The sequence below is a fragment of the Alnus glutinosa genome, chromosome 14 (assembly GCF_958979055.1).
Source record: "Alnus glutinosa chromosome 14, dhAlnGlut1.1, whole genome shotgun sequence".
Lineage (NCBI taxonomy): Eukaryota > Viridiplantae > Streptophyta > Magnoliopsida > Fagales > Betulaceae > Alnus > Alnus glutinosa.
In genome coordinates, this window is record NC_084899.1 from 7,083,453 (window position 1) to 7,097,851 (window position 14,399).

General features: G+C 35.4%; 1 protein-coding gene across 1 annotated transcript; it reads left to right on the forward strand.

The window, feature by feature from the left end:
• The first annotated feature begins 4,030 nt into the window (after positions 1-4,030).
• LOC133857076 (EIN3-binding F-box protein 1-like) lies at positions 4,031-7,640 on the forward strand. The gene is made up of 2 exons (XM_062292193.1): positions 4,031-4,355; positions 4,986-7,640. The coding sequence occupies exons 1-2, from the start codon at positions 4,331-4,333 to the stop codon at positions 6,893-6,895; spliced, it is 1,935 nt and encodes a 644-aa protein (XP_062148177.1). The 5' UTR covers positions 4,031-4,330; the 3' UTR covers positions 6,896-7,640.
• Positions 7,641-14,399: the final 6,759 nt, after the last annotated feature.

Here is a 14,399-nt window from a genome sequence, read left to right on the forward strand (position 1 = left end):
ACAGGAGACTCTTGCGCTGGGTACATCAATTAAACCCAATTTTAATTTAAAATACAAATTCTTTAATTACCTCATCTACCAAAAAAAGAAAAAAAGAAAAACCTAGCCATCAACCCATATATTCTTCTCAAACCTTCTAACAAGCACCTCGTGTACCTTATCCAAACAAAAACAAAAAATAATGCCCCCCAACACACACACACACACACACACACACACACACATATATATATATATATATAAAGAGCTTTCCTAGAAAATGGACACACAATTAGCTTTTTTAGTGGGTAATACAAAACTGTAAAGAGAAGCTTGGATTATTAATTTATTACCTCATTTGCTCCTAATGGCTGAAACTTCTGCACTTTGGGTTCACCGAGCCTCATCTTCGTCTTCTTCTTCTTTTGCTATTACCTCATTTGCTCCTAATGGCCGGAACTTCTCCACTTTGGGTTCACCGAGCCTCATCTTCGTCTTCTTCATCTTTTGCTACGTCTGCGTCTCTCTCTCTCTCTCTCTCTCTCTCAATCTCTCGATCTCTCTCGACTTTGGTTGTTGATGTGTGTTTTGTCTTCTTATGTTTGTTTAAGAATAATTTTTTTTTGCCTTGTCTATTTAAAATTCTTCTTATACAGAATAAGAATTTTAGTGACGTTTACTTTAATGTCATTTGCTGTTCAAACGATGCTAATTTTAAAGTTTAAGTCGTTTGAATAGTAAATACCAACCTTTAGTGTCGTTTATTGTTGAAACGATGATAATTAAATTCAGTCAAACGACACTAAATAGTGTTGTTTTGTACCAGCAGCACTAAAAAAGTCACTAAATCTTATTTATTTATTTATTTTTTTAGTGAAAGCTATTGCGCTAAATCCAAATTTTCTAGTAGCAATAGCAATAATTGCAGTAGCAATAATTGGATTATTAATTTATTACCTCATTTGCTCCTAATGGCTGAAACTTCTGCACTTTTGGTTCACCGAGCCTCATCTTCGTCTTCTTCTTCTTTTGCTATTACCTCATTTGCTCCCAATGGCCGGAACTTCTCCACTTTGGGTTCACCGAGCCTCATCTTCGTCTTCTTCTTCTTTTGCTACGTCTGCGTGTCTCTCTCTCTCAATCTCTCGATCTCTCTCGACTTTGGTTGTTGATGTGTGTTTTGTCTTCTTATGTTGTTTAAGAATAATTTTTTTTTGCCTTGTCTATTTTAAAATTCTTCTTATACAGAATAAGAATTTTAGTGACATTTACTTTAGTGTCATTTGCTGTTCAAACGATGCTAATTTTAAAGTTTGAGTCGTTTGAATAGTAAATACCAACCTTTAGTGTCGTTTACTGTTGAAACGATGATAATTAAATTCAGTCAAACGACACTAAATAATGTCGTTTTGTACCAACAGCACTAAAAAAGTCACTAAATCTTATTTATTTATTTATTTTTTTAGTGAAAGCTATTGCGCTAAATCCAAATTTACTAGTAGCAATAGCAATAATTGCAGTAGCATTAATGGTGGAATCCAAAAACTTTTCCATAATCACTATCATTTATATGAATCTTATCCCATGAAATTGATTAGACAGATGCTTATAGTTAAAGCTTAAGATGTGTCTAAATTATAAGGTTTCTCCATTTATCCACCCAATTTATTCCTCCATCCTACGGTAAATCCTCTATTACAATTACAGGACATCATCTTCTTTAAAAAAGTCACATCCTTTATTTGTCCTTGAGAATGTGACGCAGGACATTAGAGAAACCTTATCCGATAATCCAAAAAGGCAAATAAAAAAAAGGATTAGACAAAGACAACCATGCTAGCTCTAACCCATATTTTGTACCAAGTTGTTATTTAACTTATTTATAAGGTTAAATTAAGACCAAAAATAAAAAAATAAAAAAATAAAGTTGCTGAGTACAGTTGGCTTACACATTACTCTAAATTTGTGTAATGAATCATCTCTCCCAAAATTTTTTTCTTTTTTTTTCCTAAAAAAAAAATGAAGTATAAATTTAAAAGGTCTACTTATTATTCTTGCTATCAACAATCATCCTCTCTTCTCTTCTTGATCTTTTGCTAATTGTATTTTATATACTAATTTAGTTTTATCTTCCTTTCATAACTAAAATACTTTGAAAGTGTTTCACAGTGCCAACTTCCGTGCACATTTTTAGAAGCATTCTTGTAGAATCTCTTATTCTTCCTTCCATTATAAGATAAGAAGCGGGAAAGATAAATTTGCCTTATTTTATTTGATGGTTCTTGTTTCTGTCTTTTTTGTTTAGAGCATTTGACCATAAATTTTTTTTTTTTTTTTTTTTTTTTTTTTTTTTTTTAAAAAAAAAACCAACTAACCATGCTACCTCTAAAGCCTGTAACCCATACTTTGTACCAAGTTGTTATTTATAAGGTTAAATTAAGACCCCCCCCCCCCCCAAAAAAAAAAAAAACAAAACAAATAAAGTTGGTGAGTACAGTTGTCATAGAAAAGCCCACGGCTTCTTCTTAACCATGAGCTGTGACTGACTGCGAGGCTAAGTACAATTAACCAAAACTTCCCTTCTCAACTTGCTCCTTTTCAATCCAATTTTAAATAATTAGGATCGATAATGATATTCTGTTTTCTAGTGGTGACAAATGGGTTCTGAGAATAGTATAATTCTGTGTATGTTTCCAAAGTTCCTACTATTTTACTTCTTCTTTCGGTTTCCCTTAACAACAAGTATATAATATCATCATCTCTATGCTAGGTTAGTTTGTGTTTGCGGTTTCAAAGCTTGGGATTAAAAAAAATTAGTGGTTTTAAAATGTGTAATTTTAAAATATAATTTAAAAAAATATGGTTAATTATTTGATAAAATTATTGTTTAATCTTTAAAATCATAATTTAGTTTTTAAAATAATGTGTTTTTAAAAAATACATCTATTCGCCTGTGATTTAAAAAAACTGTTTTTTTTCTTCTACTTTTTAAAATTACAATTTTTTTTTTTTTTAAGACACGCCCAAATGAGATATTTTTTATAATTTAATTTAAAATCACACTTTTAATCTGCGAAATTGTACTGACCGACTCCTAAACTCTTATCATTTCGTGTCAGATTTTTTTTTTTTGGTTGAAAAGAAAATAATATTTTAATTTTGGTTTAAATTTTTTTTTTCCTAACATGGTATTTATGCTCCAAAAATTCATGAATTTCGGATGATGGACCATTTTATTGTTTCACATAAATTAGGTAATTTTATCAAGATAAACTTATGGAGATTGTAAGAGTTTTGACCAGATGCTTTTAACCAAAAAGAAATGTTACATGCACTTTCAAGTGCATATTATTTGATGTGTGAGTGAAAATTAATTTAATAATAATTTTCACTTGGAAGTTGATATAACATTTATCTTAACCAAATATACCATAAATCTTAACATTCACATCTAGCCTTTTTAAATGAATTCTCAGTGTTGGCATCATGTATTTTATTTTATTTTTTAAAAATAAAAAATATAAAAAAATCTGGCATCATTATCCTAATTCTATTCAAATGCACCCCTCGCGCAATTTATGGGTTATGATCTTCTCAAATTATCTGTCTGAATTTGAAAGAATTCGGACAGATAGATTGTGAGAGACTACTTATAGATTCATCTGACCAAATAAAAATTAGACTGCCCAATCACTTATCCAGTCAGGTAGGTCCTATAAATAGTTTTTCATAATCACCTGTCAGAATTTTTTCAAATTCAAATAGATAGTTTGAGAGGATCCAGTCATCTAGATCCATTGCCTTATAGCCTTAAATTAATTACCTTCTACATTAATTATTTTCCTTCTTCTCCAAGAAAAAATAAATCATAAACCGTGGTCGGCTGAAAATTCAAGGCTCAAAAACAAAAAAAAAAAAAAGCAAAAAAGCAAAAAAGGGCAGTTTCCGGTATCCGGTTTCTGGTACTGTAGATGCTGAGGTGGCGGTTGGAACCCGTGGCCTGAATGACCGGTTTTGGAGAAAGATACATTGCATTTTGCATGTTGACAAAGGCAGCGATGTTCCTGAACGAGCCTCTGAGAGCGACACCTATTCTTTCGCTTTTCAGAATATATAATATATAAACATTTTGCCGTTGCACACACAAGGACATGCCCATCCGTCGTTGAGTCCCAAAAAAACTCAATTTCGTCTTCTTCTTCTCCTTTTTGCCCTACTGGTTGGGGTTTCAAATGCTCTTGAGCCTCCTTGTTGTGATAATAATTAAGCTTCTTTTTTGTCTGAGTTGTGGGTTTTGCTCGAAGGCGCGGTCTGGATTCGGATTTTTGTGGATTAATAATAGTCTTTGCTCATGCCGACCCTCCTCAACTACCGTGGTAAGCTTTTCTGGGTGTTTGCTGTTTTCTTTGTTTGATCTTTTGTTTATTTGCTGGTGCTAGATTGATTCTTGGTCGATTTGGCTTGATGGGCATTCTTTATTTTTGTTTGATTTTAATGGGTTAGTGCTGCTTCCTCGTCTGGTTTGCGCGTATTTTCGATAAGAATCATTTGGATTATCAATGATCTGTAGATAATATGGTTTGGATGTATAATTGCAAATTGAAGCACAAAATACTTATGATTAAACCCGCTTCATCCTTTGGGGATCTCTCTCTCTCTCTCTTTCTCTTTGGGAGTCCTTCCCTTATGGAAACACCAAATACGAGATTTTTAGGTACAGCAAGAGGGATTTTTTTTAAGCAAACTTTGACGTCTATGGTACATTACACTTAGATTAAATGATAGATCCTTGTTCAATTCTCTTTGTAAAATATCCCCCGGATATCATAATATTCTTGGTGAAGCTTAGATCTTCTTTAGTAATAGCATAGTAGAAACCGTTTTGAGATTTAGCTAGTTTTAAACAATTTTGTGTGCTTGAGCCAAAAAAGAAAAAAAGAAAAAAAAAACAAACAAATTTGTGTGGATAGTTTTAGCTGATGTTAGTTTTGCCATTGGGTTTTCAGGTGATGATGAATTATATCCTGGCGGTTCTTTTTACTCGAATCCTGTGGATTTGGGTCGCTTGTTCTCAATTGGTTCTCAGGTGGATGTGTACCGCCCTCCTTGCAAGCGGGCTCGGATCAGTGCCCCATTTGTCCTTGGAGGAAATGAGTTTGAGCAGGACAAGAAACCTTCCATTGACGTTCTTCCTGAGGAATGCCTTTTCGAGATATTCAGACGTCTCCCTGAAAGCAAAGAGAGGAGCTCCTGTGCTTGCGTCTCCAAGCGTTGGCTTATGCTTCTGAGTAGTATCCGTGCGGCTGAAATTCACAAGCAGGTGCCGGTTTCTGATAATGTTGATATGGTCACCGATAATGAAGATCAGGATTTTGAAAGTGATGGATACCTTACGAGGTGTTTGGAAGGGAAGAAAGCTACGGATACAAGACTTGCTGCACTTGCAGTTGGAACCAGTGGCCGTGGGGGATTGGGAAAGCTGTCGATCCGAGGAAGCAACTCTCTTCATGGAGTCACCACCCTTGGCCTCTCAGCTGTTGCCAACTGTTGCCCATCTCTCAAGGCTCTTTCCTTGTGGAATATTTCTTCTGTCGGGGATGATGGCCTATCTGAGATAGCAAAAGGATGCCATTTGTTGGAGAAGCTTGACCTTTGTGAGTGTCCCTCGATTTCTAACAAGGGTTTGAGTGCAATTGCCAAGAACTGTCCTAATTTGATTTCATTGAATATTGAATCATGTTCAAAAATTGGGAACGAGGCCTTGCAAGCTATCGGAAGGTTTTGCCCCAAGCTGCAGTCTATCTCTTTGAAAGATTGCCCTCTTGTTAGCGATCATGGAGTATCAAGTCTATTGTCATCAGCTTCTGTGCTGTCAAAGGTAAAGCTTCAGGCCTTGAACATCACTGACTTCTCCCTTGCCGTGATTGGGCACTATGGCAAAGACATTACAAATCTAGTCCTTAGTGGTCTTCAAAATGTTAGTGAGAAGGGTTTTTGGGTCATGGGTATTGCTCAGGGCCTGCAAAAACTAATGTCAATGATAGTCACTTCTTGTCGGGGTATAACAGATGCGGGTCTTGAAGCCATTGGCAAGGGATGCATCAACCTGAAGCAGATATGCCTTCGCAAGTGCTGCTTTGTGTCCAACGACGGACTGGTAGCTTTTGCCAAAGCGGCAGGATCACTAGAGAGCCTGCAGCTGGAAGAGTGTAACAGGGTTACCCAATTAGGGATTATTGGTGCCATCTCAAACTGTGGAACAAAGTTGAAGTCTCTTACCCTAGTGAAGTGCATGGGAATCAAGGATATGGCTTTGGGATTTCCTTTGCCCTCTCCCTGCACATCTCTTCGATCATTGTCCATACGAAACTGCCCCGGATTTGGTACTGCTAGCCTGGCTATGGTGGGGAAGTTATGCCCTCAGATTCAGCATCTAGACCTGACTGGGCTGTATGGAATAACAGGTGCTGGGCTTCTCCCACTTCTAGAGAGCTCTGAGGCTGGACTTGTTAAGGTAATATTTAGCGGCTGCTTGAATTTGACAGATGAAGTAATTTTGGCCTTGACTAGGCTACATGGGGGAACCCTAGAACTGCTGAATCTTGAGGGATGCAGGAAGATTACTGATGCTAGCTTGGTGGCAGTAGCAGACAATTGCTTGGTACTTAATGATCTAGATTTGTCAAAGTGTGGAATCACAGATTCTGGCATCAAAATATTTTCTCGTGCCGAGCAGCTCAATTTGCAGGTCCTTTCTTTGTCAGGTTGTTCTGAAGTATCAAACAAGAGCTTTCCTTACCTGGAGAAATTGGGTAAGACCCTGGTGGGGTTGAATCTCCAGCACTGCAACTCAATCAGCAGTAGCACAGTTGAACTGCTCGTGGAGAGCTTGTGGAGATGTGATATTCTCTCCTAATCAGGAATGGACATTACTCTTATTTGCTGGATCGAAGAGGCGGATATGAAGGTGTTGAACCAGATTAGGAAATCCAAGAACTCTGGTTTGACTCGACAAATAGTAGATGATGCATAAAGCTCGTACTCTAAACTCACACGGGTAGCAGCAGCATTCCACATACCTTTTTAGCCTATAAGCAGTGAGGTGCCGGTACCTTAGTGGCTTGGTTGTTTTCCAGGGGACTGTGGCAGATCATTTCTCCATCCTTTTTTTTTGCAGGCTTTCTTGACATGGGAAAGCTTGTTTCAACTATTTAGCTCTCCATTGATGGGAGGCTTCTTTTATGGCGCCATGTTTCCCGAGAATACAGTTACCAAGTCCTGGTTTGAGGTCCTCGCTTCCCGGTTTTGTTTTGCTGGATCTTCTATTCCCAGTGTTTTTAGCTTCTTCACACGTCTTTGATAGTGTTAAGCTTTTTGTTTATTTCCAGTCTCACAGAGTCTGTTGTCAGATTCAGTCTATAAGTTAGTTTCTCGTGTCCTAGTGTTTGGTTGCTTTGGGCAGTTCTAAGCATGAATGCCTCAGATTTATGGGCTGCAGTGGTGGTGGCAGACTCCATTGGGTCTGCCATGACAACCTTGTTGGTTGTTTTTTTGACTTCACACTGTCCTTAGTTTTGCAGGCTTCTCTCCTCTTATGAATTGTACTCGGCAACTACGTTGTTAATTGTATGAAATGGGGCTATTTGCCCTTCTTATTGATATTTATTTCTCTATTGGGGCAAGGAAATGGTATATGTGAGATTTCATTAATAGGCTGTATGACATGAAGTGAACCATGTTTAAAACGTGACAATGTTCTTGAAACAACAATGCTTTCTTTTTGCGCAGAACTTTAACATAAATCAAACACTTTCTCATTAAAACACCTTATTTTACTATGTATAAAACATGCTCTCTTTGGAACTCTTTAACATTGTACGTACGAGCAAAATATGTAGTTTCTCTTTGAAACCCTTGAGATTGGCCTTGTGATGTTCTTGAATATCTTTGAAATCAAAGACTCGCTCAATGGTGTTAAGCCAATCAATGAATACAAATTCTGGAATGTTCACCTTGACATCATAATGGTGTACGTTGGACACCATGAATTCTTTGGTTTCAAGGATGAGGTGGAGTGCTATCACTCGAGGCGTGACTACAAGCATGGTGAAAAGGATTAACATTCTCTCTAGCGTCGCAGGGAACTTCAACACCTGAAGCATGAGAAGGGGCATCATGTTCAGAGGGTTCATAACTTCTGAACGTTCTTGGAGTTGCTTTATTTGTCTCCTCAAGTCGTCCATTTCGATATCTCGTGAGTCTCTTTCTAGAGCCGCTGGGGGTTGGTTAGCCTGAACACGACAACCACGAACAACCATAAAAATCAAGACTTTGAGCAACCTTAGCTCTGATACCAATTTAATACCGAACAAAAATAGAGATGGAAATAACTACACAAACTCACACTCAAAATGAAAGATAGAAGTTCTCAACCTAAGAGATAACACCCAAGAGATATAAAATATCACCATCCAAAGGATTACAACAAGGGATACGGAACTTTAGAAACTCACCACTCTAAGGATCACACCAAAGAGATACAAAGATACAAAGAGAACTCTCCTCTTACAAGCTAAAGGTTGGTGTTTAATTAATACAAAACTCCAGTCTACCCTACATTTGTACACATAAATATTGTATAAGCTTAGAACAACCCTCTTAGCATAAGATACGCATAAAATGTAGTTAAACAAGTAATAATGACAGAAAACAATCATCAATTAGTGCAGCAAACAAGGGGACAAACAATCACCTTAATGCATATTCCCGATAAGCCTGACTACTCTACTTAAAACGGTTATAACTTTCGGCGTGCAACTCCAAATGGACTAAAACCTTTTCGTTGGAAAGAAAAGATTCTGAACTTCAAATTAGACGAAGGCATGTCTTGGAAATGATGGATAATTGGATTGCCACAAAGGGTTTTTAGAACTCTCCAAATTGCATAAGGATTTCTTCAATTTGGGCATTTATATTCTGTTGAGCCTATAGACTTTAATTGGCCTGAAGTTTGGGCCTTTATTAAATCATCATTTTTGGGTATACCAATGTCAAGTAGTTTTGAAAATGCAACAATCAACGTTTTCGTATATACTATTTGACATTGAATATTGAATGTTGGATGTTAGATTTTTAAAAAATAAAATAAAATAACAATGTATAAAAATCAGTTACCTGGTTAATAACTTGTTTTTAATAAATGGATAATCGGCGCTTGGTAATAATCACGACCAATAGGTTGGTTGTGGTTATTTAAATGAGAATAACCAGGTCCTCATAACCGCAACTATAACCGGTTGTACACCCCTACCTTAAACCTAGGCCTTCTGCAGGGCTTCCCATCTTCTTCATATGACGCCCTTTGGAGATAGATGCAGAAATGGAGTAAAAAATTGAGTCTATAGCGCTTTTGGTGAAAATTTTCAAACTTTATGACCCAGTAGTTACTCCCATCATTAACGTTGCAGAAAGCCATGACAGAATTGTGTAAACCAGCGTTTTATTTTTATTTATTTGTTTTTATGTAGTTTTTTTTTGGTGATATGCCAATGCCCCGTTAGGGTGTATTAAAATGGGAGTGAAAAGTGATAATGGAGTTAGGGGTGTAAATTCGAATTGGTTTCGGATACCAACTTGAAACCGATAATTGAGAAATAAGAAAACCGATTTGGTACTCGGTTGAAAATAACCAATAATCAGCTCTATTGGAGTAGTTATCGGTTCTAGCATTGTTTATACTCGGTTACAACTGGTAATACGGTATATATAAAACTAATAAAATAATAAAAATATATATTAAAAATTTTAAAATTTAAAATAAGAAAATTACTAAACTAGCCTTATCCCTTATGTTTTACTAATTTACTTTGATTCTCATTCTTCTCCTTTCCGCCAGATCCGCCTCACTCATTGCTCACGAATTCTGCATCTGTGCTTCAGCCCTCGGCCCTCAGCCGTCAAGTGTTAACGCCAGAATCCATTTGAGGTTTGGCTCTGAGGCTCTCTCTTTCTCTGTTTGAACTTTGCACTTTGCAATGTTCGTATTGCCGTCACTGCATTCTTGTTTAAGGACAGGCAACGTAACCCACAGTCGTAATATCCACGAACCGTCCAGGAGGGCATCCTCGTCATTTTAGATTCTGGCATCAAAATATTTTCTCGTGCCGAGCAGCTCAATTTGCAGGTCCTTTCTTTGTCAGGTTGTTCTGAAATATCAAACAAGAGCTTTCCTTACCTGGAGAAATTGGGTAAGACCCTGGTGGGGTTGAATCTCCAGCACTGCAACTCAATCAGCAGTAGCACAGTTGAACTGCTCGTGGAGAGCTTGTGGAGATGTGATATTCTCTCCTAATCAGGAATGGACATTACTCTTATTTGCTGGATCGAAGAGGCGGATATGAAGGTGTTGAACCAGATTAGGAAATCCAAGAACTCTGGTTTGACTCGACAAATAGTAGATGATGCATAAAGCTCGTACTCTAAACTCAAACGGGTAGCAGCAGCATTCCACATACCTTTTTAGCCTATCAGCAGTGAGGTGCCGGTAGCTTTGTGGCTTGGTTGTTTTCCAGGGGACTGTTGCAGATCATTTCTCCATCCTTTTTTTTTTTCAGGCTTTCTTGACATGGGAAAGCTTGTTTCAACTATTTAGCTCTCCATTGATGGGAGGCTTCTTTTATGGCGCCATGTTTCCCGAGAATACAGTTACCAAGTCCTGGTTTGAGGTCCTCGCTTCCCGGTTTTGTTTTGCTGGATCTTCTATTCCCAGTGTTTTTAGCTTCTTCACACGTCTTTGATAGTGTTAAGCTTTTTGTTTATTTCCAGTCTCACAGAGTCTGTTGTCAGATTCAGTCTATAAGCTGGCCGGTTTCTCGTGTCTAGTGTTTGGTTGCTTTGGGCAGTTCTAAGCATGAATGCCTCAGATTTATGGGCTGCAGTGGTGGTGGCAGACTCCATTGGGTCTGCCATGACAACCTTGTTGGTTGTTTTTTTGACTTCACACTGTCCTTAGTTTTGCAGGCTTCTCCTCTTATGAATTGTACTCGGCAACTACGTTGTTAATTTGTATGAAATGGGGCTATTTGCCCTTCTTATTGATATTTATTTCTCTATTGGGGGAAGGAAATGGTATGTGTGAGATTTCATTAATAGGCTGTATGAAGTGAAGTGAACCATGTTTAAAACGTGACAATGTTCTTGAAACAACAATGCTTTCTTTTTGCGTAGAACTTTAACATAAATCAAACACTTTCTCATTAAAACACCTTATTTTACTATGTATAAAACATGCTCTCTTTGGAACTCTTTAACATGGTATCACTACAAAAAAACATTACAATTGGACGCGTGTTTACAATATCGGTTACTGTAGACACGCGTCCAATTAGTCACGTGTCTTTTTGACATCGTGGCTAGTTGTATAAACACCCCACTTGGACACGTGTATTTAATACACGTGTCTATCTGGACACATGTATTAATACACGTGTCCAGATAAACGCGTGTAATAATACACGTGTCCAATTGGACACGTGTATATAATAAACGTGTCAAACTGTTATTTTTTTTCCAAATATATATTAAGAAAAAAAAACACCTTATCTTATTAACTATATAAATTTGTGAAATTATGGTGTACATAGCATATACACATAATGTTAGGTTTTAAAGCTATATGTTATATGTAAATTCTATACTTGGAGTTTATGTTTTTTAGGTTCCTTATTTATATATATATGGTATACTGATAAGTACGTAAACCCTAACCTAATTTACATATTGTACTATATACATAATTAAACCAAATTTGGTGCTATATATATATATATATATATATATATATATATATATATATATATATATAATTAAACCAAATAGTTCAAATTAGGGTTTAGTTTTGTACAGAATCTACGTTTAGAAACAAAAAAAAAAAACTTTAAACATAACAAAGTTAAAAAACCTATAATTAATACTATATATATAGATATGCATGCATGTAAACGGTTTAGGAACTATATATAATATTTACACTTAGGGTTTATAGCTATATATAGTATATACACTTAATTAGGTTTATAGCTATATATATAGTACATATACTTAGGGTTAGGGTTTATGGCTATATATAATATATTAACTTAGGGTTAGGATTTATAGCTATATATAGTATATATACTTAGGGTTAGGGTTTATCGATATATATAGTGTACAAACACTACCGTATATTTACTCTAATTTTGTATGAGAAAGATTGTGATATTAAATCTAAACAAAGAAGAAAAATGAATAAAACTATAGCGTATATCTTATAGTTTTTTTACGGCGTTTAAGTCGAATTTTATTCAATCAAGTTAAAGAGAGAATCTCCTCAAACAATTAAAAAATTAAAAATGAAAAAGCTAAATATTTAAAGAGAAATGTTTAATTTCATTCTCTTACACATCTCTTATCCATGTTTGTACAAGAGATGTGTAAATCGATCATTGAATTTACGTACTATATGTGGGTTTTATAAATACCATATTAAATTCCCAAAAATAAAATGGAATAAAAATGATATATATATATATATATATATATATAGCCATATACACTTAGGGTTAGGATTTATGGCTATATATAGTACATATACTTAGGGTTATGGTTTATAGCTATATATATAGTACATACACTTAGGGTTAGGGTTTATAACTATATATAGTATATATACTTAGGGTTAAGGTTTATCGTTATATATAGTATATACACTTAGGGTTAGGGTTTTAGGGTTTATAGGTATATATAATATATACACTTAGGGTTATGGGTTATAATTTAATTGATTTTACATTTTATGAATAATAATGTCAATATATTTTTCACGTGTCATTATTGTACACTTTTAAATATATACATTAAATCATAGATTGATGATAATTAGATTGTTCCGATATATATAGTACATATACTTAGGATTATGATTTATAGCTATATATATAGTACATACACTTAGGGTTATGGTTTATAGCTCTATATATATATATATATATATAGTATATACTTTTAGTATTAGGGTTAGGGTTTATGACTATATATAGTACATACCCTTAGAATTATGGTTTATAGCTATATATAGTATATGCACTTAGGGTTAGAGTTTAATTTTATGGTTAGGTTTCAGTTTTTTTTTAGGGTTTAATATAGTATATATAGTATATATACTTAGTGTTAGAGTTTAATTTTAGGGTTAGGGTTTAGTTTTAATTTCTAGTTTACGGTTTCATACTAATGCTATTGTAAGCATTCAAAATCCCCATGTTATGTGTTGGATTTTGATTTATTTTTTACTCATTGTGAGCACTAATTTCCTTTTGAATTTACAGTTCCAGGGTACTGTCAATACAATACAACATGGCTCTTCTCAAACATTAGGTTGTTCTCAAGCATCGGGTTCTTCTCAGCCGGTGGGGTCTTCATCAAGGCCGGTGACCAGAGCTAGAAATATTGTTCCAACAGTAGAGAAAGCAATGGAAATGATTGAGCTTAAGAAGAACAAGAGAAAGAGGCTGGATTGGAAGTGATTGAGCGTCAATGTTGTTTTGTTTTTAACTTATGTGGTGTTACATATGCAATTGTTAACTTATATGGAATAGTTTGTTGGGTTGCGGTGTGATTTATATGTTGTTGGATGACACAACAATTTTTTGTGTAAGTATGTTTTGGATATGTTTTGCTAACAAATAGCTATTTTAGGGATTGTAATTGGAATGGCTATGGTACAACTATTTTGGGGATTGTAAGCGGAATGGCTATGGTGTAGGGCAAGTATGTTTTGGATATGTTTTGTTCACGAACAACTATTTTCGGGATTGCAAGTGGAATGGCTATAGTATTTGATGTCAACTATTTTTAGTATTTGAATTGTTTGAGTTTGAGTTTGTGTTTGTATTTGGATTGTAAATTTTATACATCCCTTACAAGTCCATATCAAAAATCACACTAAAATGTGCATAACTCCCAATTACAAGTGTGACCATCTTTAAAATCACACTGATGTCTACAACAAAATTACAAACATCAAATTCAACCACTTTCAGTTTAACATCAAGTAAGTACCTCTAGGTTGACCATAGCCACTAATGGCCACAACAAAATTACAAAACATTAAATTCAACCACTTTCAATTTAACATCAAATAAGTACCTCTAGGTTGACCATAGCCACTAAGGTAAAAAACTAAAAGCAAAATGACTACTACTATCACTGCTCGAGACATCTTCCAATTAGATTGATGCAGCTCCAGCTCCCGCCTAAGTCTAACATATTGATCATTACATTTTGTTTCAATCAACTGCTCAAGTCTATCAATATCTGCTTGGTGTCTATCCTCCATGCGTTTGAAATGTTCCATTACTTTCACCTCGTATGGCGACATCTAGTTA